The 27736-nt window shown below is 45.2% G+C and overlaps 2 protein-coding genes across 6 annotated transcripts in view; one reads left to right on the top strand and one right to left on the bottom strand.

Moving 5' to 3' along the window:
- The window catches only part of NT5E (5'-nucleotidase ecto), a 502044-nt gene that overhangs the window by 324512 nt on the left and 149796 nt on the right, over positions 1-27736 (top strand). The window lies entirely within an intron of this gene.
- LOC115467289 (sorting nexin-14) overlaps positions 1-27736 on the bottom strand; it is a 193165-nt gene that overhangs the window by 48536 nt on the left and 116893 nt on the right. For all 5 annotated transcript variants that reach the window (XM_030199131.1, XM_030199130.1, XM_030199133.1 and 2 more), the window contains 3 exons: positions 17463-17546; positions 9349-9449; positions 7210-7321 (listed from right to left, as the gene is read on the bottom strand). In XM_030199131.1, the coding sequence (XP_030054991.1) occupies positions 7210-7321; positions 9349-9449; positions 17463-17546 (297 nt within the window). The remainder of the gene's footprint in view (positions 1-7209; positions 7322-9348; positions 9450-17462; positions 17547-27736) is intronic.

Genomic DNA, 27736 nt, shown 5'->3' with positions numbered 1-27736 from the left:
TGTGAGAGAGGAGTATGGATTGACTGACAGAGACCATTTTCATTATATGCAGGTGAGGGATTTTTGCACCGTAAGGCTAAAGACGAGCTATTGTTGACAGTAACTGAACTGGAACGGGCGATGGGCTCGGGGGCAGGGAAGGGTGGCATATCCAGGATTTATAAAGCGCTCTTACATCAATCTTCCCCCTTGTCCCAATATACTGATAAATGGGAGACTCTTTTATCCGTCCATTATGAACGGGATAAATGGCCCCGTATATATAAAACTTTACTGAATTTTTCTGTGGCAACACCTCTGGTGGAGAATGGGTACAAGATGTTATACCACAGAATATCACGTATATTTCACACGAAGGTCTCAACTTGCTGGCGGGGCTGTGGAGCCCGGGGTACATTCTGGCACATATGGTGGGACTGCCCGACCATAAAGCAGTTCTGGACAGACTTAATATCACACCTCCACACTAAGCTGGGGATAGCAATTATGCAGAGCCCGGAGCTTTGTTTACTTAACATACCAGTGGAGGGCATACGTCGCTCATTTCATGGTATTGTCTCTCATGTAGTAACAGCAGCACGTATTTTAATTGCTAGATACTGGAAACAAACAGCAATCTCTACGTTGGATCAAGTCTTTAAAAAAGTGGATTACTGTTGTTTAATGGCTAAAATGACAGCTGTGAAGCGGGGACAGATGGTAAGATTTCTCAAAGTGTGGACAATATATATGGACTGGAGAGGGATCTCCGTTTGATAGGTGGAGGACTCCTTCGGTTTGAACTGTTGAGCCCGATTGTTGTTACCCTGGAGGGAGGGTGGGTGGGGGGTAGGGAGCGGGGGGGGGGGGGGGGGGGAGGGTTGTGTAGCATTTGTTGTCAACAGCGCATTTTGACTGTACATTAAGTTGAAGTATTGGATATTGTATTGAACTTGTTTATGTGAAATAATAAACATACATTTAAAAAAAACAAAACAAAACTGAAACAGCTACATGTGTTGAGATCCTACTTTTTACATGACCACTTTAGGATTATTGTGAAATTAACTATTTTATCATTATTGGATTATGGGAATTCTTTATACCTGGGTCTGTCTTCTAAGCAACTTTCTAGAATTCAGATGATTCAAAATTCAGCTGCATGACTGATATTCTAGAAAACTTGGTTGGCTCATATAAATCTTTTGTTGGATTCCCTACACTGTTTGCCTGTGCAGGCTCAGATTGTTTTTAAAGTACTTTGTTCAGTGTTTAAATTTCTAGATGGCACTTGTCCTGAAGACAGCTCCCAGTTGGTAAACCTGTTAAAATCTCATCAGAACTTCCACTTTTCCACTCAACAGCTGTAGTTTTCAGAACTTTGAAGGCTCCGCCTTAGGGCAACAAGCTTCTGCTTTTTCTGCTATGAACTGTAGTAAATGAGATCATACATTTATTTACAATTGAATGAAACAAAAAGGGAACAGAGTCCTTTTGTATATGTTGACATGCAAGATTATAGTGTCTTAATATGCAAGGAAACCAGACATCGGGGTCAATGAGAAGAGAACAAGAACTGCACTATTTATAGAAATGTTCATAAAAAAATTACTAATGCAGGTAAAAAGTGGGATGTTTGGCCACGGAAATACAAATCCTGGAGACAATATGTTAAAAACTTCTTTATTGATGAAAAGACTCCAAAAACTTCTTTATTTGATGAAAAGACTCGACACAACTGTTGTGTTTCGGCCTACAGGCCTGCATCAGGAGTCTATAAAAACATATACATAATCAAATAATCAATGAGAGGTCAAAAATACAATAAAAAATAATAAAAGATATATAATAATGAATGTAAAATCTCTTAGTCACGTATGCAAATTATGTATATAAGGGATGTAGTAATATCACCAAAACGTTACATGAAATGGTCGTATAGACAGACTCTTGATGCAGGCCTATAGGCCGAAACAACAGTTGTGTCGAGTCTTTTCATCAAATAAAGAAGTTTTTAAGATATTGTCTCCAGGATTTGTATTTCCGTGGTCAAACATCCCACTTTTTACCTGCATTTGTGTTGCTAAAGAAGACATCAGCTGTTTACCATAAGGTTACGTGCAGGCAAGCGTGCGCTGCGTTAGTGGGAGTGTGGGAGCATGATTTGGGGGAGGAGGTTTGGAGAGTGTTTTGGGGTGTGGTTCGCAGGCCTATTTTATCTGCGTGAGTAACTCAATTTTTTTCTATGTAGTGCGTAAGGTGCTGTGGACCCCTTACGAGTTCTCTCCAGGATGGCGGAAGTGGGGCGGGCTTATGTTGGACATGTGGGACGAGGGTGGGTACTTTCAGCCATATGCTGTATGCTTGTAGCACTGTGAAATCATTTGGCGATTTGGTGTGGCAGAGGGTTGAGGGTATCCTCAGCGTCCAGGCAGAGCTTACCTATAAAGCTATTCTAAGGGCAGCAGCCTTGCCCCGTCTGCTCCAAAAGACCAGTGTCAGATTGTTTGATGTGCTTCTCGGCTTGGCCATTCAGCACAGTTTGTCAGAGTGGAAGAACAGCTCTGCATTATCACAACACGCATGGTGGTCTGGAGTTTGTCTGGTCCGCAAGTATGAGGAAGCTGCTGCTGTCAAAAGGGGTTATATCGTACAAGTTCGGCGAATTTGGGCTCCATTGGATGCATTTTGTTCTTTGCATACTGTGTAATGTTTCGTCAATGTCTGGACATTCCATTTGTAGCTCTGCTCTGTGGGTTTGGTTTGAAGGGGTATACTGGGTTGGAAGGGGTACTCTTATGCCTCTTACATTTCGTTATATTATGGAGTACATATGTTTATTGTGTGGTGTTATTGTAAATGTTGAATACTGAATAAAAAGAACTGGAAAAAAATTTCTGGGTTTCCATCCCTACTAGGTACTACAAACCCTGGAAAGAGTAGAAAGATAAGCATATGTAACCTCCCATTCCTGTAAGCAAAATGGATAATTGTGTTGATGGCTTCTGGGGAAGGAAAGTGAATATGAGACCTTGAACAATTTCAATAATTGTTCTACATGATAGATCAAGCTCGCATGTCCTTTATTCACCATCTTTGCCATAGCACATACGTTCTGTCATTTTTTTTTTTTACAATGTTCATGTATCTGCTCCATTTTATGAGAACAGTTTATTTATTTATTACACTTATAGCCTGCTTAGGAGATACATGGCACCTAAAAAATCAGCGCTGCAAAACGCGATAAAAGTCTTCTATAGATGATACCTTACACCTGTCAGGCTACACTACATGTTCCCATCAGTGTCACGATTATGCAGGAGGGAATGCGGGGAGACGGGAACTATGGGACATATATGGTGGTCCTGCCGAAAGGCACAGGCATATTGGAGGGGAGTTCAGTCTCGGCTCCAGCACTGGGTGGGACGGTCTGTACAGTGGCATCCTCTGATCTTTGTATTGGGAAGGAGGCCTGGAGGCCTGCAAATGAACCAGTGGCTGCTGGTGAGGGGATCACTGCACGCGGCCCGAATTTGGCTAAGCACTGGAAGGCAGCACGGGTTCCCTGACTGACAGACTGGATCACGAAAGTGAGATATGTATGCGAGATGGAAAGACTGACGGCTGTGAAAAGGAGAACACTATATAAGTGGGAAAAAGTGTGGTTGCCATTCCTGACCAAATGTCTGTGACAGCAGATGCATGTTCAGACGGGGACAGAAGAGAGGAGGGGGGTTATTAGGTTAGGAGGGTTTTGTGGGGCGGGGGTTCGGTACAATGGCGGGGGGGAAGGTTAAAAATAAAATGAACAAAAAAGGAAGTATAAAATGTGTTTGCATTGGGATTGCTGACTTCATATGATGTACTTTGTTGAATCCTCGATGTTATGGTTGGTTTAGTTGAAATAAGATGTAACGAGTTGTTTCGAGTATGTTTGGTGTACTGTCAACAATATTCAATAAAGACTTCTATAAATTAAAAAAAAAAAATCAGCGCTGCAATCAGTGCTGACTAAGCATCTATATATATAAAAGGCACTTTGAAGCCTCAAGCCGGAAACTTGAGGCGCCCGAGATATCCGGTTTGGCCTGCAGGCTTCAGTCACTGTAGCTCCGCCCTCGCATCAAAACGCGATGATGTTGAGGGCAGGGCGGCCCTCGCGTCAAAACGCGATGACGTTGAGGGCGGGGCGGCCCTCGCAACCACGTCTCTGAGGGACGAAGGGACGAAGAGAGGTGTGCAACTCGGGAGGGAGGACGGGGGGGGGGGGGGGGGGGGATTACCCTGCTAGCGCCCGTTTCATTTTTGCCAGAAACGGGCATTTCTTACTAGTATTCTATAATCGGCGCCTATAGAATATGCTTAGTTGATATTTCAGCACCGATATCTGCGCGCATCCATTTACGCCAAGGAAAAGCTGGTGTAAATCTTAGTGCGCATATTTAGGAGCACTGAGCCATATTCTATAACTAGGCGCCTAAATTTTGGAACGCCCATTTCCCTGCCCCATAACCACACCCCTTTTTGCCTCCACACATTAGAAGTTGAGCACACATCGTTACAGAACACGCTTAGCGAGTTGTGCGCCTAAATCCTAATCAGTGCCGCTTAGTGCTCATTATTCCTTGTTAAGTGCTGTTATCAGTGCTCATTAGCTTGTTAAGCCAAAGAATTTATGCGCGGTGTTACAGAATCCGCTCCGATTTTGGCGCCTAAATCTAACCTGCTTATTTTCTAAGGAGATCGTCGGCCATCTTCCGACACAAATCGGGAGATGGGCGGCTATCTCCTGAACCTGGCCAAATCGGTATAATTGGAAAGCCGATTTTGGGCGGCTCCAACTGCTTTCCGTTGCAGAGCCGGCCAAAGCTAAAGGAGGCGTGTCCGCAGGGTATGGAAGGCGGGGCGGGACGGGGCATTGTTAAGACATGGCCGGCTTCAGCCGATGATGGAAAAAAGAAGACCGGCTCGGATGAGCATTTGGTCGGCTTCACTTGGACCATTTATTTTTAGGACCAAGCCTCAAAAAAGTGCTCCAACTGACCAGATGACCACCGGAGGGAATCGGGGATGACCTCCCCTTACTCCCCCAATGGTCACCAACCCCCTCCCACCCAAAAAAAACAAAACAACCAAAAAAAACCAAAACACTTTTTTGCCAGCCTCTATGCCAGCCTCAAATGTCATACCAAGCTCCATGACAGCAGTATGCAGGTCCCTGGAGCAGTTTTTTGTGGATGCAGTGCACTTCAGGCAGGTGGACCCAAGCCAATCCCCCCCTACCTGTTACACTTGTGGTGGTAAATGGGAGCCCTCCAACCCCCCCCCCCAAAAAAAACCCCTCTGTACCCACATGTAGGTGCCCCCCATCACCCATAAGGGCTATGGTAATGGTGTACAGTTGTGGGGAGTGGGTTTTGTGGGGGGAATTTGGGGGGGCTCAGCACACAAGGTAAGGGAGGTATGCACCTGGCAGCAATTTTTGAAGTCCACTGCAGTGCCCCCTAGGGTGCCCGGTTGGTGTCGTGGCATGTCAGGGGAACCAGTGCACTACAAATGTTGGCCCCTCCCACGACCAAATGCCTTGGATTTGGCCGGGTTTGAGATGGCCGGCATCGGTTTCCATTATCGGCGAAAACCGATGCCGGCCATCTCTGACATTTGGCCGGCCCCAACCGTATTATCGAAACGAAAGATGGACGGCCATCTTTTTCGATAATACGGTTTGGGACTGCTCTTTGCGATGCTGGCCATATAGATGGCCGGCGCCGTTCGATTATGCCCCTCTAAGCGCACTATATAGAATCCGGGGGGGGGGGGGGGGGGTAAGTGGATAACAAAAACACACTAAAAATAAAAACACATACAACAACGTAATATTATAAAACTGGAATCCTCACCCCACTGTCACATCATTCATAAGCTTAAACAAACAAATGTGTTTTCAGGCTTTTTAAAAATGTACCCAAAGATAACAACAGTTGCAAATTGCTGGGCTGTCTGTTCCATAGCAAAGGCCCAATTATGGACATCACAGGTCAGGGGTGTAGCCAGACACCCAATTGTGGGTGGGCATGGGCTCAAGATGGGTTGGCAGAACAAGTGATTTGGTCTCTCCCTCTCTCACCTGCATGCCATATAGTCTCTCAAACATCCCACCTCCCCCGCATACCTTTTAAATAGCAGATTTTCACCAGCAGCGAGCAGCAACTAATACACACTGCTCATGTTGGCCCCACAGCCTTCCCACTGACGCAACTTCCTGTTTCCCCATAGGCGGGAATACGTCAGAGGGAAGGCTGTGGGGTTGGTCCAAACAGTATGTATTAGACGCTGCTGGCTGTAGGCAAAGATCTGCTATTCACAAGCAGGGGCGTAGCCAGCCTTCCGTGGGTGAGGGGTCCAGAGCCCGGGGGAGGGGGCACATTTTAGCCCTCCCCCCGGCGCCGCCCCCCCACCGCCGATATTGCCGCCCCCCCCTCCCGCCGCGAACCCGCCGCACCTGCAGCCTACCTTTACTTTTGCTGGCGGGGGATCCCACTCCCCGCCAGCCGACGTCTTCTCAGTCGCTTCCTGCTCTTCAATTTGTTTGCTGACGTACGTCCTGCACGTACAATTACGTGCAGGACGTCAGCAAACAAATTGAAGAGCAGGAAGGACTGAGAAGACGTCGGCTGGCGGGGAGTGGGATCCCCCGCCAGCAAAAGTAAAGGTAGGCGGCGGCGGGTTCGCCGGGAGGGGGGTCCTGGGGTGAATCTGCGGGGGCCCCAGCCCCCTCAGGCCCCACGTAGCTACGCCACTGTTCACAAGGTATGCAGGAGGGGCAGTTGTTGGGAGTTTTTGGCTGGTGGGGATTGGGGAACCCTGCCAGCCACATCATAGGTGTGCTGCTACTGGGTGGGCCTGAGCCCACCCAGGCCCACCCTTGGCTACGCCACTGTCACAGGTACTGGAATAACTGGTGCCAATGCTGGAAGCACTAATTGCCTTGTCCCAATCTCAGGGAGGGGGCCGAATCAAAGCTTCAGGGCTTGTTTAAAGTCCAACCAAATTTGTAAAAACAAGCATCAAAAAATTGTGCTCTAATTATTCAACATTTTAAAACACTCTTACCCTGACCTACACAACCTGATTGATACTTAACGCAATACTGTCGAATGTAGCATGAAGTGTTTCAGCCTCTATCCAGTGTTGCTTAATGAGTCAAATATCGTATGAAATGTTACATACCGAGATTCACGTCTGGCAGAATCTTATCATGAAACTGTGTTTCCAAACTGTTGGGAGATAGAAAATCTGCCAAAAGCTGACTGTTGCTCAACTCTGGATGTTGCAGAAGTTTCTTTGAAAACAAAAGGATTAGCTGAATTAGTGAAAATAGCTGGACAAAGCAGTGTGTTTTACTTATATTTACTGGTAAAAGTAATCTTTTACTTATTTTGTTCTCACCCAAAGAAGGAGGAGTGTTAGCAGGGGTGTGCTGGTAAATTTTTAACAACGGGCTCTCTCTCTGGGCATAGCCGGCCCTGAAAGTTTGGGGGTGGGGTGTAGGAATACATGCCTCTCTCTCTTCTCCCTTGTGCGGGCACACTAGGCATACCTTTGCCAAGCCCCACCAGCCAATAAATGGACTGCCACCATTCTCTGCTGCTTGTTTCTGGCTCTGAGCAACATGACGGAACCTTCTTGCGCTTGCATGAAATGTCCCAGCCTGATGATCAGAGTCAGAAACAAGGAGCAGGGAGCAGCAGCAGTCTATTTACTTGGCTGGTGGGGCCAACCTCACTGCCAGCAAAGTAAAAATGAATTCAGGAGGGGGCCCAAGCCCACATTTTGGGAGTCAGTTGTTAAAGTAGCCATGGGGAGGCCTACTTTAACAACCGGCTCCCAAAATTCTTAAAAACTTAACAAACGGCTCTCGCGAGCCCGTGAGAGCCCGCTCCAGCACACCACTGAGTGTTAGTCAAACTTATTGGTAACCTTTATTTCTGTAAAAGCATTTGATACAGTATGTCTCATCAGTAGCAGTTTTATAGACCAAGCTATAGGTATAAAAATACAAACAAGAGAGGGGTGGGGTGTTTAGTTTGCCATTTGAATTGTTGCATTTCAGTTTGTTTCACATTACTGGTCTGGCTATCCTGTACTTTAGGAAGTGGGGATAGGGTTGGGGGAGTGGGGATTCTTTCGGACTGTATCTGTTTAACTCATTTATATAATTGGTTGATAGTATGGTTGTACTGACTGTTTACTTTTCAATAAAAAAAAATGTAACCTAAAAATAAGAACAAAAACTTTCTATTTTGGGGTTTCTTCTAGAATAATCTCACCTCAAGGCTGCCATAACTTCCGTTTTCTGTTACCATTTGCAAAATCTAAATCAATCCAGAGTGGCAGGGGACCAACTGCCTTCACTTCCATGAAGATTACAGCCACAACCACCTGCTATAACCTCGAGACTTCCATATCCAAGCCCCTAAACCAGATTTGTCCAACCTCGGTCCTCGAGGGCGGCAATTCAGTCAGGTTTTCAGGATTTCTCCAACGAATTAACATGAGATCTATTTGCATGCACTGCCTCCATTGTATGCAAACAGATCTCATGCACATTCCATGGGAAAATCCTGAAAAGCCAACCTGGCGAGGGCTGAGGTTGGACATCCCTGCCCTAAACAATTTTCACCTTGGGTTGACCATCAAATGATTCTATCACATCAGCTTCCAGAGGTCATTCTCAGAGATGTGAACATTGTCCGAGTTGCTCTAAATCTTAGTCTGTTTAAAAAGCATAAGATGATTACTAAACCCATAGAAGAAAGTACACTGTAGGGACTACCACATTTCTAAAAGCATATATTTTTTTATTGTTACATTTGTAACCCGCGCTTTTCCCACTCATGGCAGGCTCAATGCGGCTTACATGGGGCAATGGAGGGTTAAGTGACTTGCCCAGAGTCACAAGGAGCTGCCTGTGCCTGAAGTGGGAATCGAACTCAGTTCCTCAGTTCCCCAGGACCGTCATTTACTATGTTACTAGGATCAAAGTCCACCACCCCAACCACTAGGCCACTCCTCCACTGTTGCTACTATTTGAGATTCTAAATGGAATGTTGCTATTCCATTAGAAGTCGGCCCTTGCAGATCACCAATGTAGCCGCGCAGGCTTCTACATGGAATGTTGCTAGTGGAATAGCAACATTCCATGTAGAATCTCCAATAGTAGCAACATTCCATGTAGAATCTCAAATAGTATATTTTATTTTTGTTACATTTGTACCCCGCGCTTTCCCACTCATGGCAGGCTCAATGTGGCTTACACTCCTCCACTCCTATATATTACTCAGCGACACTGTTGAGCACCCGTTATACCTGCAGATATTCTTGAAATTCTTCCCTCTTGGACTTCAGAAATTCATAGTTCTTTGGGCCAATGATTCTCTTTGATGGAAGCTGAGCATCAGGGAAAGTACCTAATATCAAAGCAGGAAATGTTAATAAGTATTCAATATTTTTTAAATTTTGCATTTACTTTACACTTTGTTAGCTCAAATGAGTTATGTTCTGGTAAAGTAGGTACTTCCCTGTCCCCAGAGGGCTTATAACCTAAGTTTGTACTTGAAGCAATGAAGAGTGAAGTGACTTGCCCAAAGTTACAAAACAGCATCAGCGGAACTTCAACTCTGCCTTCTCTGGTTTTCAGCCTGCTATTCTTACTACTAGGCTACTCTATTGTCAATCATCTCCCTACAGAAATTAAAACAGAAGTAAGTAACCTGTGTGGTCTGGTTGCCCGTTGCTGACTGCAATAAGCTGAAATTTAAGCTCAACTATTGATTTCCTGTCCTTTAGTTCTGCTAGACCGGTCCAAATGAATGCATTATTTCCCCAGTGAGCAGACAGAAACAAAAATGGTCTGGTGCTGCCTTCATTCCTCAGTATCCTATGTCAAAGCTAAGACAACTGAAGGCAGTTATATTTTGGTTTCCAATTAACCACCGCAATCAAATCTGAGGCAATCAAGCTTCATTCCATGGTCACTAACCCAGGAATGGGTTTACCAAGGGTATGGACTATTTACCAAGGGTATGGACTAGGCCAGCTACTTTCAGAGTGGGCAACAATGTATTTATCACCGTTAGTCTCCAGAACTTGCCAGACAGAGCTCTCATGACTTATTTGACCATATTTTGAACTGGTCTGGTGGGATTAAATAAAAGGACCTTCCTTATCATCCATGTCAGACCAGTCTGGACAAGTGGGATGCACCCATGTTCTGCCCAGACTACGAATGAGGAAGCTATGGTAGCTTTCAGAACTATTATACCAAGCTGTAGACCCCACTTGACCTGTAAAGGCAAGGGTGGTACCCTTTTGTAGTAGTAGTACCCTTGTCTCCATTGCACAACAGTGTGGCACTGCCTTGTCAACAGCGTGACAAGGTGGTGGCCGTAGCCAGAAGGTTGCTAGGCTGTATAGAGAGGTGTGACCAGCAGAAGAAAGGAGGTGTTGATTCCCCTGTACAAGTAATTGGTGAGGCCCCACCTGGAGTATTGTGTTCAGTTTTGGAGGCCGTATCTTGCTAAGGATGTAAAAAGAATTGAAGCGGTGCAAAGAAAAGCTACAAGAATGGTATAGGATTTGCGTTACAAAACATATGAGGAGAGACTTGCTGACCTGAACATGTAAACCCTGTAGGAAAGGAGAAACAGGGGTTATATGATAAAGACGTTCAAATATTTGAAAAGTATTAATCCATCTGGAGATGGGAAGGCGGTAAAACTAGACGACATGAAATGAGGTTGAAGGGGGGCAGACTCAAGAAAAATGTCAGGAAGTATTTTTTCACGGAGAGAGTGGTGGATAAGTGGAATGCCCTCCCACGGGAAGTGGTGGAGATGAAAACGATAACGGAATTCAAAAATGCGTGGGATAAACATAAAAGAATCCTGTTCAGAAGGAATGGATTCTCAGAAGCTTAGCGGCGATTGGGTGGCAGAGCTGGTGGGAGGTGGGGCTAATAATTGGGAGGCTGGGCTAGAACTGGGCAGACTTCTATGATCTGTGCCCTGAAAATGGTAGATACAAATCAAGGTCAGGTATACATATAAAGTAGTGCATATGAGTTTATCTTGTTGGGCAGACTGGATGGACCGTACAGGTCTTTTTCTGCAGTCACCTACTATGTTATGCTACCCCAACATTATTCTCTGGAAAGACAGATTCTGATGTTGCCTATGAAAAGACTCTTGTGTGCTGTGGTCCTTTGGGACCTGCAGCTCTTGCTGTGTGGCCCAAAGTGATCATCGTCTTGATTCCTCCTTAAATCAATGACTTACAGACCATTGTGTCTTATTAGGACACACAAACAGATCAAAGACATATCTGAAATTCAGAAGGAACTGAGCACTTACAAACATTTCAAAGCTGACCTACAACCTTCAGAATGGCTGTCCCTACCCTACCCTCAGAAGGGGGAGAGTAGTCAGCAGAGAAATACCCTGTCCTTTATAATTAACAAAGGCCACTAAGGAGTGTAAGTTTAAACTGAACCCTCAGCTCCACCGGCAGCCAGTGCATATCAAACAAATATGGTGTAACCCAGTTCAAGTTTTTTCCCCACTATCGCTCCCCCATATGAGTGGGGAAGAGAGCAGCTCTCATATGACCGAGTTCATCAGCTGCTAAACTCAGTAAAGTACTGGATCTGCTCAGCTCCTCAGTGCCTGAGGGTATATGTGTAGCCCCCCCCCCCCCCCCCACCCAGATCTTCTCCATTTGTGTAAGGGAAAGAAGACGTGTAAGAGACAGACATGCTTGACTTATTTTTGATGTGAACAGCAGTTCCTTCTATTTGACAGATCAGACTAGATGAGATGGGTTCAACAATCTTCTGGGTATCAGGACCTGTGCTATGGAATCTGCTACTAGTTTCATTACGTTCCACTGAGAGCTTTAGAAAGCAATTCAAAGCCTACCTGTTTTAAAAGGCTTTTAATGAGACAAATCATGTTAAATTTTTGACATGCATGCAATATCACTGTTGGTGCTCAAGGAGTGATAAGTGTAGATGAACAAATCAGTGGCGTAGCCACAGGTGGGCCGGTGCCCATCCACTTAGGGCTCAGGCCCGCTCAACAGTAGCACACGTTTAGCGGTAGCTGTTGGGGATCCCAAGCTCTGCTAGCTGAAAACTTCCCCCTGATGGTAACAAAAATGCTGCTCTCCACGATGCCGGCACCTGTGTATGCTCAGTTTTCAGCGCATGCCTGCTGCAGACTGACAAGGTGGAAAGAATCATTTTCCCCACCAACTGAGATATTTTTTTGGTGTGTGTGTGGGGGGAGGGGGAGGGGGGGGGGGGGGGGAGAACACTTGGTGTCCACCCACTTCTTGCCTAGGCCCACCCAAAATCTGGTGTCTGGCAATGCCCCTGGAACAAATATAGATTAACAAACAAAGACAAACTTAACGGGACCTGGACATATCCAGAAAATTTGCTGAGGATCAGGCGTAAATTCAGTAAGCTACTTGGGCGAGAGCTGAAGTTTAGACTTGTGTGCATGTATTTGTGTAATACATGGATAGACATTGCTTTTGACTTGTGACCACTTGCAACCTCTCGCTTCTACCTACCCTCCTCTCCTCTTTCCTCTACACATTAATTGATTTGCTTGCTTTTTTTTTAATTAGATTGTAAGCTCTTTGAGCAGGGACCGTCTTTCTTCTATGTTTGTGCAGCGCTGCGTACGCTTTGTAGCGCTATATAAATGCTAAATAGTAGTAGCAGTAGTAGTTTTTAATTCTTATGTATGATTTTATTGTAGTCTTTTTAATTAACTTCTTTGTAATGCCCTTAAGTCCTGTGTAACGTCGGGAGAAATTCAACAGATTAGCTGTATTAGTTTTGTGCCTGTGTGCCTATACAAGCCTTTTCTGTTTTTGAGTTCCAGCCAATGGAGAGCTGGCTGTCTGCAAATTTCTGCAGCATTTTGGTGTTTTTTTTGGCAGCACTAGAAATTCCAGGCTGCCCTTTTTAATTTCTGCAACTGCTTAGGAACTCAGACCTTCTGGCACCAGATTTGGAGAAGTCTCTGGAAGGGGATGGAAGCGAAGGAGGAGTTTTGATTTTTGAAGGATGTTCCTGATGGCAACAGTGAATTCCCCCTAAAAGTAATTTAAGTTCCTGTTTTGCCCACCAAATTTGTCTTTGGTCGTCTCCTCGGAGCGTTCATCTCATCGAGGACAGCCCTTATTATTCGTTCCATACCTGAAACTGCAGTCTGAATTTAAAGAATCAGCCTGCCTATACCACCGTAGGACGGCATTACAGGCACTTGTTTTGTACTAGGATTCAGAACTTCTGGGACCAAACCCAAGAGTGGTATGGGGAACCACTGCAAACCAGGTGGAAGGAGAGGGGGACATTTTGGAACGGTGTCATACCATCCAGGCGCCCTGGGACCGCCAAATGGGCCTGGTTACATCTCAGGCTGAGGGGGACGTCCGTAAACGTTCAACAGATCCTATGCACAATGCAGAGCTTTAAAGTCTGACAGCAGGGAAGTGTCAACAAGTCTGTTGTCAAGGTACTGATCATAGAACCTTTACAGCTATTTTGAGAACAATAAGTAGCGTCATTAATTTATTTCTGAAGAGACTAATATAAATAAGCTGGCCGCTTGTACAGTAAATATTGCTATTTCATTTGATTCATCAGTTGAAGTCCAAGTAAAATTTTATTGGTTCAAGTTGACAACTAGTGTGGACTAAATTATTCACAGAACAAAGTCTGGTGTTGTGCGTGCTTTGGCCTGCCAGGTTATACTTGAGCCCATCCCTGGTCCCAAAGAGATGTGTGTGCCCTTTCTTCCCAACTTGGGCCAACAATAGGCAGCTGCCTAGGAGTACTATATGAAAGGGATGCTTATACCTGAACTTATGAATACATGAAGAATGTATATGTTTATAATGATTGTCTATATGTCCTCATTATTCATGTTTTATTTATAATTGTTTTGATTTATAATTGTTGTCTCATGTCCTCATTCATTTTTTATGAGTTTTATATTTTGTTTGTAGAATATTTTATATATTAGTTGTAGATAGTGCGAGCTATAAATCTGTTAAACAAATCAAATGGCTGCTGATCCTGCCAAAATGGGAGTGCTGACAAGGTATTGCTCCACGGGCACCACTATGATACCTTCTACCACAGAAACTAGGTTTTAATCTAGGAAGCCCACTCAGGTTTGCTTTTAGCCGACTGCCGACTCTGTGGATCATATCCACCTGCCTAGTATCTCCTCTGCCTGGTTATTGTTCACAACCAGGTCAAGTACATCAACTTAACATGCTTGGCCACCATGACTTACCTGCATTGCAAGCACTTCCCTTACTTCCAGAGACAAACTGGAAGCAAGCAGAGTGAGAGAGGTGGTAGTGCGATCACTTCAGAGTCCAGATCCTTCAGTACTACAGGGGACTTGGAGGCATTCTGAGAACAAGGCTGTGCAGCCAAGCCTTCAAGAATAGAAGAGAGTGTTGTCAGCAGCTCCTGCTGTGAAGACCACCAAGTGCAAAGTCATCATTTTATTTATTTTATTGTATTTGTATCCCATATTTTCCCACCTATTTGCAGGCTCAATGTGGCTTGGATGTCCTTGGATGTCCAATCGCCACCTGAAGCTGAACATGTCCAAGACCGAGCTCCTCGTCTTTCCTCCTAAACCCACTTCTCCTCTTCCTCCACTCTCTATCTCAGTTGATAACACCCTCATCCTCCCCGTCCCATCTGCCCGCAACCTCGGAGTCATCTTCGACTCCTCCCTCTCCTTCTCTGCGCATATCCAACAGACTGCCAAGACCTGTCGCTTCTTCCTCTTCAACATCAGCAAAATTCGCCCTTTCCTCTCTGTGCACACCACCAGAACTCTCGTCCACGCTCTCATTACCTCTCGCTTTGATTACTGCAACTTACTCCTCACCGGCCTCCCACTCAGCCATCTATCCCCCCTTCAATCCGTTCAGAACGCTGCCGCACGTCTTATATTCCGCCAGAACCGATATACTCATATCACCCCTCTCCTCTAATCACTTCATTGGCTTCCGATCAGATATCGCATACAATTCAAGCTCCTCCTCCTTACTTACAAATGCACTCAGTCTGCGGCTCCTCACTACCTCTCCACCCTCATCTCCCCCTATGTTCCCGCCCGTAACCTCCGCTCACAGGACAAAGCCCTTCTCTCAGTACCCTTCTCCACCACTGCCAACTCCAGGCTCCGCTCATTCTGCCTTGCCTCACCCTATGCCTGGAACAATCTTCCTTTACCCATACGCCATGCCCCCTCCCTACCCATCTTCAAATCTCTGCTTAAAACTCACCTCTTCAATGCTGCCTTCGGCGCCTAACCGCTTGAGAAATATAGAATGCCCCAATCTATCCACCCTATCAGATTAACTGTTCACTCGTCCTCTAGATTGTACACTTGTCTTTAGATTGTTCTCTTGTCTTTTAGATTGTAAGCTCTTTGAGCAGGGACTGTCCTTCTAAGTTTAAATTGTACAGCGCTGCGTAACCCTAGTAGCGCTTTAGAAATGTTAGTTAGTTAGCTTACAGAGTTTTGTTAGGACATAGTCATTCCAGGATATCAGATACAAATAGTAGAGTACAAAGATTAAATAAGGGAAGAGAGAAGGAAGGTGTTAGGCAGGATAGTATAGAAGGTGGACTTTGGTGAGGTAGTTTTGTAAGGTTATGGGTTCTCTTTGTAGGCCTTGTTGAAGAGATGTGTCTTCAGAGATTTGCGAAAGTTGGTTATTTCGTCAATGGTTTTCAGGGCTGTAGGTAATTCATTCCACAACTGCGTGCTCATGTAAGAGAAGGTGGTGGCGTGTGTCAGTTTGTATTTTAGGCCTTTACAGCTGGGGAAGTGCAGGTTGAGGAATTTGCGGGCTGATCTTATGGCGTTTCTGGGAGGAGGTTTAGCATGTAGATTGGGGCGTCTGCGTGAATGATTTTGTGTACAATCATGCGTATCTTGAACACAATGCGTTTTTTATCCATCGATGTGAGAACTCAAACTCCAACTGAGTCAATTCTCAAGGGAGAAGGCAAATTGTTCCCAACAGGACTGTTGCCTGGAGTAGCCTCCAGTCTTTCCAAGAGCAGCCTACTCTTAATCTGTTACACCCAAGTCATAGGTCTATAATATTTGCTGAAGATAGACAACAATTGAGGAGCTGAAGATATTACCAGATCTTTAAAGGGACGTGAAGTCAACTTTTCACTTTTTTCCTGTGTCTCCCTCTGCTGGCAGGGGTACATAATCCATTCATCTAGACTCGACTGGCACAGAAAAGGAAATGGATGCGAGACTACTGGTGCAGCTATGATGTGGGAGAGAAGCACCTGAATAATTCTAGCAACTATAGCTCTTACCTAGTTCATAAGATAGAATTAGTCAGGAAATCAAACATATAAATGGCAAGTGACTGACTCACCTGCAAATGCGCAGTAGAGGCTTCCCTCTCTGTCCCGCCCTCGCGTCAAGATGTGATGACGTCAGAGGGCGGAACGGAGAGGGAAACGGAGTCGGACTGTTGGACGCTGCCGCTGGAGCCTGGAAACGAACATCGCGCGCACCAACCTCCACCCCCCCATCCCCCTCCGTATCGGGCCCCTTGCACTGACCTGACAGCGCTTCTCACTTCTGTGTGGAAGCACTTCAGGCAGCAGCAGAGCGATCTGCTGCTGCCTGCAGCGCTTTCACACGGAGGCGAGAGGCGCTGTCACGTCAGCGCAGGGGGCCCAGCACGGAGGGGGGAGGGAGCGGCGGCGAGGAGGGCAGCTGGAAATCTCGCCCGTTTTAACGGGCTTAACGGCTAGTGTACAGATAAAACATCTGTAGGGAAATTAATGAGTGCCAGCAATATACTTCCTACTCATAATCTACGAGACAACAGACTCAGCTACTTGCCTGCGTCAAGACCCACCTGAGAAAGTGTGTTTGTGCCTCAGGTATATGGAAAGCTGTGGTGATCTTGAAAGAGGCAAAAATAAAGAGCAAACAAAAGCAATGTTGTTCAAGAGAAGTGGGAAGTGGACCGATGACTCCAGAGAAACGGGATACCGATATAAAATGAAGTACTTTATTCACAGACTCAACGCAGCTGTGTTTCGGCGCCTTAGCACCTTCTTCAGGAGCCTTGTGATATCCTTGATTCTCAGAAGTGGTCTCAGTGTCAGGTGGTCTTAAAAAAAGACTTTTATGTTTAATTTTACAGTTGCGCGAACGTCGCAGTGCAGTGCTGCTGAGGCAAAATTGAACAGTACGTTTTTCGTGGGAGTTAAGTGTTCATCCACTTAGGTGGATCACCCCTTCTGCAACAAAAGCAATGCAACGTTCTCTTTCAAATGCGGCTCAGTTAGCAGAACAGTACTCTCGCTACAATACTAGTACCTTTTACTTACAGCTGCTTACCATGAAATTCAGTTAGTTTTGACTCAAGAACATAGAATTCAAGGTATCTTCTATAGACAGACCAGTGTTCAGCTTCGTGTCCATCTACAAAGAAAAAAAAAGGACAGACCAATTTCTTTTCACCTTTCAAGCCACAGCTAAATAAGTCTAAGTGCACAGTAAAAAGAAAACAGACAACAAATTTAGCTGATATTGAGGCGTATTCTCAAAGCACTTACAAAGTTCAATACGTTACTATGATGCGGTAGCGTTTTTAGCTCACGGTAGAAATCAGGTGGCGGTAAATGCCGAGATGCGCATTATATTCCTATGGGCGTCTCGGTGTTTACCACCAGCTGATTTCTACAACGAGCTAAAAACGCTACTGCGGCTTAATAAAAGACCCCTTATGTAACTTTGTAAGTGCTTTGAAATGAGCCCCACAGAGTACTTACCCATAGGCATAGCACTACATTACAGATCATGCTGGACCTGTAACTAATCCATGAGTTATCGCTATGCTGGGACAACCAACAGTAAATTAGAAGCCCTTTTACTAGGCACTAACGCGTGCCTAATACAGCAAAACATGGAGTACAATTTATTTATTTATTTGTTGCATTTGTATCCCACATTTTCCCACCTATTTGCAGACTCAATGTGGCTTACAATAATACATCCTGACAATCATCAATCAAGAGTAGATAAAACAATTAGTTACATAAACAGCAAGTGTAACATAATGGATATAATCAACTCAATAAATCAGAAACAGAAACAGACAGATTAAACAATTCGATAAATCAAAAAACAGATAGATTCTCTAGTAAGTAATGATGTGTTAGAGTTCCTGTTATTGATTATTATATATACGGTCTGTGCCAGAGCCGGTGGTTGGGAGGAGGGGCTGGTGGTTAGGAGGCGGGGATAGTGCTGGGCAGACTTATACGGTCTGTGACCTGAAGAGCACAGGTACAAATCCAAGTAGGGTATACACAAAAAGCAGCAAATATGAGTTATCTTGTTGGGCAGACTGGATGGACCGTGCAGGTCTTTTTCTGCCGTCACCTACTATGTTACTATGTATATGTTGGAGTTCCTGTTATTGATTATTATATGTTGGAGTAAGACTACTACTACTGATCATCATTTCTATAGCGCTACTAGACGTACGCAGCGCTGTACACTTGAACATGAAGAGACAGTCCCTGCTCGACAGAGCTTACAATCTAATCAGGACAGACAAACAGGACAAATAAGGGATAAGGACAAAGAGTAGCAAGATTCCGGAATCCCAAAGAGTAGCAAGATTCCATGCAGAACCCCAAAGAGCAGCAAGATTCCGGAATCCCAAAGACTACTGCTTCTACTACTTATCATCTCTAAAGCGCTACTAGACGTACGCAGCGCTGTACACTTGAACATGAAGAGACAGTCCCTGCTCAACAGAGCTTACAATCTAATCAGGACAGACAAACAGGACAAATAAGGGATAAGGACAAAGAGTAGCAAGATTCCGGAATCCCAAAGAGTAGCAAGATTCCGGAACCCCAAAGACTACTACTACTACTTATCATTTCTAAAGCGCTACTAGACGTACGCAGCGCTGTACACTTGAACATGAAGAGACAGTCCCTGCTCGACAGAGCACTACAGCATCATTTGGTAATTTTAAAATGTGCGTGCGCTAAATAATTTGTCTTTTTTTTTTTAGGGACATATCAAGGGTGGAGAATGAGTGTCCCTGCGCTAACCAGTTAGCACATCTACATTGCCCGCACAGATAAAACAGGAGCCCTCACCACCTACAAAATAGGTGGTGGTAAGTGTTGCCGTAGCGCTAATGGGCAAGATTAACGCACTGTCAGTAATACAGAAAATAGAAAAGGCATTTTTACAGCTGTGGTAAAAATAAGTACATAAGTACTGCCACACTGGGAGAGACCGAAGGTCCATCAAGTCCAGCATCCTGTTTCCAACAGTGGCCAATCTAGGTTACAAGTACCTGGCAAGATCCCAAAACAGTACAATACATTTTATGTTGCTTATCCTAGAAATAAGAAGTGGATTTTCCCCAAGTCCAGTTTAATAATGGTCTATGGACTTTTCCTTTAGGAAGCCATCCAAACCTTTTTTTTAAACCCCGCAAAGCTAACTGCTTTTACTACATTCTCTGGCAATTAATTCCAGAGTTCAATTACACATTGAGTGAAGAAATATTTTCTCCGATTTGTTTTAAATTTACTATTTTCTATCTTTATTGCATGCCCCCTAGTACTGGTATTTTTGGAAAGTGTAAACAAGCGATTCACTTCTACCCCGTTCCACTCCACTCATTATTTCATAGACCTCTATCATATCTCCTCTCAGCCATCTCTTCTCCAAGCTAAGAGCCCTAGCTGCTTTAGCCTTTCCTCACTGGGAAGTCATCCCATTTTCATCGCCCTTCTCTGTACCTTTTCTAATTCCACCTTTTTTGAGATGTGGTGACCAGAACACACAGTATTCAAGGTGCGGTTGCACCATGAAGCAATACCAAGGCATTATAATGTCCTCATTTTTGTTTTCCATTCATTTCCTAATAATACCTAACATTCTGTTTGCTTACTTAGCCACAACAGCACACTGAGCAGAGGATTTTAAAGTATCATCAACGAAGACACCTAACTCCCTTTCCTGGTCGGGGACGCCTAATGTGGAACCTTGCATTACGTAACTATAATTCGGGTTCCTCCTTCTCACATGTAACACTTTGCACTTGCTCACATTAAACATCATCTGCCATTTAGATGCCCAGTCTCCCAGTCTCGTAAGGTCATCTTGTAATTTTTCACAATCTTCCCGCGATTTGACGACTTTGAATAACTTTGTCGCCAGCAAATTTAATTACTTCTCTAGTTACCCCCATCTCTAGGTCATTTATAAATATGTTAAACAGCAGCGGTCCCAGCATAGACCCCTGTGGAACCCCACTATCTACCCTTCTCCATTGAGAATACTGACCATTTAACCCTACTCTCTGTTTTCTATCTGTTTTTTTTTTTGGGGGGGGGGGGGGGTAATCCAATTTTGAACTTTTATTGAAATGTCCTTAGAAAATTCTTAAAACATCTTCATCTTGCTGATACTCTCATTTAATAAATCAACATATTCGGACCCCCGCCAACACGGGTCATGTTTCACCACGCTGCGTCAAGGCAAGGTCTTATAATGAAAGTTACATATACATTTTCAATAATTAAAAAACCAATATACATTAATAAATATTAAGATTAACCCACCTATCTAAGCTAAGATGCCATACTACTCGGCGTCTTCCTCAAGTCATCCCCTTTTAGATGTTTTCCTATAGGTTCCCACCCCAAAACTCTCCACCAACCGAACTGCTGTCATTACAAAAGAGATGCCCAATCAATTTCTAGATTAAGCCCATCAGGCAATACCGTTCAGTTTTTAATCCACAATAGGACACTACCTCCTTTTCCATGATTCTCCAATTTCCTCGGCAGTCTTTCATGAGGTACTTTGTCAAACGCCTTTTGAAAATCCAGATATACAGTATCGACCAGCTCATCTTTATCCACCTCAGCAAGTGGGAAAGACCTGCATAAGATCTCGCTAGGGCCAATTTTTACCGTGGCTTAGTAATAAGGACCCCAACTCATAAATACCATATGAAAACAGCAATTAGATCACCAGGAAAATAAAACCGCGATCATTTTAGTATGCTCAATTTGATAATGATATGTATGTACACTTGATTTTATTGATTATGATTATTTTCAGAAAAATATTTATGTTGACACGTTAACCCTAAAGCAAATTATTCATTGACAAAAAAGGTTGCTTGAGGTACAGTATGAGAAGTTTGTTTTACTCAGTCTCCTCTGATCCCATCCCCACCAACTTACTTAACACCATCTCTCATACTGTCACCCCCTCCATCTGTCATATCCTCAACCTCTCTCTCTCCACTGCAACTGTCCCTGACACCTTCAAGCACGCCGTAGTCACACCTATCCTCAAAAAAACATCACTTGACCCTACCAGTCCCTCCAACTACCGCCCCATCTCCCTCCTACCCTTCCTCTCCAAAATACTTGAGCGTGCTGTTCACAGCCGCTGCCTTGATTTTCTCTCCTCTCATGCCATCCTCGATCCGCTTCAATCCGGTTTTCGCCCTCTACACTCGACAGAAACGGCACTCTCTAAAGTCTGTAATGACCTGTTCCTTGCCAAATCCAGAGGCCACTACTCCATCCTCATCCTCCTTGATCTATCCGCTGCTTTTGATTCTGTCAATCATGATTTACTTCTTGCCACACTGTCCTCATTTGGGTTCCAGGGTTCTGTCCTCTCCTGGTTCTCCTCCTATCTCTCCCACCGCACCTTCAGAGTACACTCTCATGGATCTTCCTCCACCCCCATCCCGCTCTCTGTTGGGGTTCCCCAGGGATCTGTCCTTGGACCCCTTCTTTTTTCAATCTACACCTCTTCCCTGGGCTCGCTGATCTCATCTCATGGTTTCCAGTATCATCTTTATGCTGATGACACCCAGCTATATCTCTCCACACCAGACATCACCGCGGAGACCCAGGCCAAGGTATCGGCCTGCTTATCCGACATTGCTGCATGGATATCCAACCGCCACCTCAAACTGAACATGTCCAAGACCGAGCTTATCGTCTTTCCACCAAAACCCACTTCTCCTCTTCCTCCACTCTCTATCTCAGTTGATGGCACCCTCATCCTCCCCGTTTCATCTGCCCGCAACCTCGGAGTCATCTTCGACTCCTCCCTCTCCTTCTCTGCGCATATCCAGCAGATAGCCAAGTCCTGTCGCTTCTTTCTCTTTAACATCAGCAAAATTTGCCCTTTCCTCTCTGAGCACACCACCCGTACTCTCGTCCACGCTCTCATTACCTCTCGCCTTGGCTACTGCAACCTACTCCTTACTGGCCTCCCACTTAGCCATCTATCCCCCCTTCAATCTGTTCAGAACTCTGCTGCACGTCTTATATTCCGCCTGAACCGATATACTCATATCACCTCACGTCACTTCACTGGCTTCCAATCAGATACCGCATACAGTTCAAGCTTCTCCTTCTTACCTACAAATGCACTCAATCTGCAGCCCCTCATTACCTCTCTACCCTCATTTCCCCTTATGTTCCCTCCCGTAACCTCCGCTCACAGGACAAATCCCTCCTCTCAGTACCCTTCTCCACCGCCGCCAACTCCAGGCTCCGCTCATTCTGCCTCGCCTCACCCTATGCTTGGAATCAACTTCCTGAGCCCTTACGCCAAGCCCCCTCCCTACCCATCTTCAAATCTTTGCTCAAAGCCCACCTCTTCAATGTTGCTTTCGGAACCTAACCTTTATACCTTTCAGGAAATCTAGACTGCCCCTATTTGACTGACTGTACATTTGTCCTTTAGATTGTAAGCTCCTTTGAGCAGAGACTGTCCTTCTATGTTAAATTGTACAGCGCTGCGTAACCCTAGTAGCGCTTTAGAAATGTCAAGTACAGTGGTGGAAATAAGTATTTGATCCCTTGCTGATTTTGTAAGTTTGCCCACTGACAAAGACATGAGCAGCCCATAATTGAAGGGTAGGTTATTGGTAACAGTGAGAGATAGCACATCACAAATTAAATCCGGAAAATCACATTGTGGAAAGTATATGAATTTATTTGCATTCTGCAGAGGGAAATAAGTATTTGATCCCCCACCAACCAGTAAGAGATCTGGCCCCTACAGACCAGGTAGATGCTCCAAATCAACTCGTTACCTGCATGACAGACAGCTGTCGGCAATGGTCACCTGTATGAAAGACACCTGTCCACAGACTCAGTGAATCAGTCAGACTCTAACCTCTACAAAATGGCCAAGAGCAAGGAGCTGTCTAAGGATGTCAGGGACAAGATCATACACCTGCACAAGGCTGGAATGGGCTACAAAACCATCAGTAAGACGCTGGGCGAGAAGGAGACAACTGTTGGTGCCATAGTAAGAAAATGGAAGAAGTACAAAATGACTGTCAATCGACAAAGATCTGAGGCTCCACGCAAAATCTCACCTCGTGGGGTATCCTTGATCATGAGGAAGGTTAGAAATCAGCCTACAACTACAAGGGGGGAACTTGTCAATGATCTCAAGGCAGCTGGGACCACTGTCACCACGAAAACCATTGGTAACACATTACGACATAACGGATTGCAATCTTGCAGTGCCCGCAAGGTCCCCCTGCTCCGGAAGGCACATGTGACGGCCCGTCTGAAGTTTGCCAGTGAACACCTGGATGATGCCGAGAGTGATTGGGAGAAGGTGCTGTGGTCAGATGAGACAAAAATTGAGCTCTTTGGCATGAACTCAACTCGCCGTGTTTGGAGGAAGAGAAATGCTGCCTATGACCCAAAGAACACCATCCCCACTGTCAAGCATGGAGGTGGAAATGTTATGTTTTGGGGGTGTTTCTCTGCTAAGGGCACAGGACTACTTCACCGCATCAATGGGAGAATGGATGGGGCCATGTACCGTACAATTCTGAGTGACAACCTCCTTCCCTCCGCCAGGGCCTTAAAAATGGGTCGTGGCTGGGTCTTCCAGCACGACAATGACCCAAAACATACAGCCAAGGCAACAAAGGAGTGGCTCAGGAAGAAGCACATTAGGGTCATGGAGTGGCCTAGCCAGTCACCAGACCTTAATCCCATTGAAAACTTATGGAGGGAGCTGAAGCTGCGAGTTGCCAAGCGACAGCCTAGAACTCTTAATGATTTAGAGATGATCTGCAAAGAGGAGTGGACCAAAATTCCTCCTGACATGTGTGCAACCCTCATCATCAACTACAGAAGACGTCTGACCGCTGTGCTTGCCAACAAGGGTTTTGCCACCAAGTATTAGGTCTTGTTTGCCAGAGGGATTAAATACTTATTTCCCTCTGCAGAATGCAAATAAATTCATATACTTTCCACAATGTGATTTTCCGGATTTAATTTGTGATGTGCTATCTCTCACTGTTATCAATAACCTACCCTTCAATTATGGGCTGCTCATGTCTTTGTCAGTGGGCAAACTTACAAAATCAGCAAGGGATCAAATACTTATTTCCACCACTGTAGTAGTAGTAGTAGTATACACAAATAATCATGTACAAAAAACATGAATGGCTATTCCAGAAAAACAAAGGAAACAAATAAAATAATTAAATTTCACACATTCACGTTAGATCACAATCAAAGCAAAAGCCAGAGAACAACAAGGGGGGAGAGAAAAAGATTTTAGCATTACATGTCCAGAGCCAATCATTAATCCAAGTTCCCCCTCGCCACACACGCAAGCCCAGGAATCTTTTTACTATCCAAAAGAGATTTCAATTGCTGTAACCGTTTCCAGGGGTATCAAAGGTTACAGAATACTGTCAGCTACACGCCTGAGAGCAGTTAAGCGCAAGCAATTACACCAGCCACTGAGCTGCGCAAGTGCTTGAACTTAAAGTTAGGCGCATAACTGCGGACTTTAGTATTCTAGAAATGTAATTACGCGTGTATTCACTATTATAGAACGTGCATTGGCACACACACACTTAGGCGCCTTTTGAAAACGACTCCTCATCTCCTCTCTATGCCTCAAACCCCATGTTGACAAATTTCGTCCTGGCCCTGCCCCCTTTTGGGAATGACCTGGCTTCTGGCACTCTCCTGGCTTTACATTCTCAATGTGCATTACTCAATAGCTTTTATCAGTAGCAGGTCTGCAGCTACTTAATCTGCCTTCAGTAGAGGGGATGAGGAGGATTTTAGGACACTTTGTTCACAGTTAAAAGCTTAATTTTTTTTTAACAGGGGCCTTTCAGTGTTTTTGTTCTTTTAGTGGTTTATTTATAACATTTGTATCCCACATTTTCCCACCTATTTGTAGGCTCAATGTGGCTTACATAGTACCGGAGAGGCGTTTGCAGACTCCGGTGTGAACAAATACAAAGTGATGTTGTGGTAAGATAAAGTTCACGTGGCACAGCCACACTAGGGAATCGTACAACGGAAGAGTTGTGTTATGTCCATTACGTTCTTTAGTTATTGTTGGAATTGTAGTTATTTTTAATAATCGTGGAATGCAGAGCTTTCCAAACCTTTATCTAATACGGCCCCATATTAATACTTAAAAATTCATGGGATCCCAAATGTATTTATTGATGACATTTATATCCCACATTATCCCAAACAAGTTTGAGTTCAATGTGGCTTACAATAAACAGTACTGGATACATAACCAAGAATAATACACAAGAAAGTAATTTGTTGTAAGAATCCAATTTTACAATACAGCATCACAAACATACTGGGATTTCCAAACCTTTATCTAATATGGCCCCATTTTAATACTTAAAAATTCATGGGATTCAAAATGAGGAAAACAAAACAGACCATCAGTCCCCTTTCTTCTCTTATCCACTCCCTCCCCCCCCCCCCCCCCCACACCCACTTATCCAAAGAATACAGGTAGCAGAAGTAAAAGCAGTCGGCACAGGACTAAGTATTTCAGTGCAAGTTCAGAATCCAGTACCAATCTGACAGAAAGTCCTGCGAATGTTCACCAACTCACAGGCCCCATGCTGACCGCCATAGTGGAGGTACAGGGAGAGAGAGTAGCCATGGGTTCCCAATGCAATTTGGGAACCACCGATGTAATATCTTTTATGTTTGTCTATTTTTTGTTATGTTTAATGTAAACTGCAAGTGGCTTTTAGACCACTTTTGTGGTATAAAATTTAGAAAAAAAAAGTCCTACAAAGGTTTTCTGCTCTCGGAATGCTTGTATTTTGCCCATAGAAAGCTTTGAGACCATACCTATATATTACTGTACATAACCTGATGTTAAAAAGATGCGGTATTTGCACCATCTACTGGTGGAGGGGTGTCAGTGCAGGCACTGGAAGGTTATTCACAGACTCTTATTTCTACTTGAGAGTCAGAAGTTCTCTGGGTCATCCCTACCAGCGGTGGCACAGCTGTGAGGTGGCAAGTGGGGATCTCCAATCCTACCAGCTGAAGACTCCTGGCATCTCTCCCTCCCCTCATCCGCAGGTGATCGAGTGTCTCAGCACTCTCCCCCCCCCCCCCCCCCAACTCCCCAGTACCTTTTAAAGCATTCAGTTCTTCACTGACAGCGAGCAGCGACTCCTAACCACTGCTCGTGCCGGCAGCGAGCCTTCCCTCTGATGCAACTTTCTGTTTCCACATGTGCAGGACCAAGTCAGAGGAAGGCTTGAGACCAGTGCAAGCAGCGGGTATGATTTGCTGCTCTCTGTTGACAAACAATTAAACACTTTAAAATATATCGGGGGGGGGGGGGGGTGGGGGGGTGGGTTGGGGTTGACAGACCCCCAATCGCCTGGGGGAGGGGAGGGGAAGGGTGGAGTCATCATGTCCACCCACCCAAAACTGGGTGTCTGGCTATACCCTTGATCCTTACCACACTGGCCAAGTCTCCCACATTCAGCGGGAGACTCCCGCTTTGGGGGGGTCATCTTCCACAGTCCTCTGAGACACACTGTGCGCCAGGGGATCCACTGCCACAGCTGCTTCTCTCTCGATGAGCAGCCGCAGGAAAACAAGAAAAACAAGCACAGGGCCGCAGCAGCCTTCAGGCATGCACTGTTGGCTCTGCCAGTCACCTGCCCTCGGAACGGGAAATTGATATAAGCGGGGGCAGAGGACTGCAGAGCTGACAGTGCATGTCCGAAGGCTGCTGTGGCTCCGCGCTTGTTTTGCCAGGGCATTACTGCTCATCGGGAGAAGCAGCAGCGGCCAGGAAACACTGGATACTGGGTGGAAAGGGTAGGGGAAGGGGGAAAGGGCGTGGAGAGGGAGGCAGGAGTTGATAAATGGAGAGAGCAGGGAGGAAAAAAAAGAAAGAAGAGAGGGGATGCTGGATGGAAGAGGGGTACAGAGAGAAAGAGAGAGATGAGTGGAAAGATGGGTAGAGAAAGAGGAGACATGGAAAAGGGTAGGAGAGAGAGAAGCTGCTGGGGAGAAGCATGGGAAGAAACTGGGGGAGACCCCAGCTGCTCAGATGAAGAAATGCTGCAAGGAGAGGGGGGAGAGGGGGAAAATGCTGGAAGGAGAGGGCAGAAAGAGGGAAGATGCTGGAAGGAAGGATTGGAAGAGAAAGAGGGAACTGGAAGGATGGGGGGAGAGAGAGGACATACTGAATGGAAAAAGGTTGCGAGAGAACCGGCTAGAAGGAAGAGGGAGACAATGGATGGAAGGATTGGGAGAGTGTAGATGGGT

Source organism: Microcaecilia unicolor, chromosome 3, assembly GCF_901765095.1.
Source record: "Microcaecilia unicolor chromosome 3, aMicUni1.1, whole genome shotgun sequence".
NCBI classification, from domain to species: Eukaryota; Metazoa; Chordata; class Amphibia; order Gymnophiona; family Siphonopidae; genus Microcaecilia; species Microcaecilia unicolor.
The sequence above is the reverse complement of the archived record's forward strand: the minus strand, read 5'-3'. Positions and strand labels throughout refer to the sequence as shown.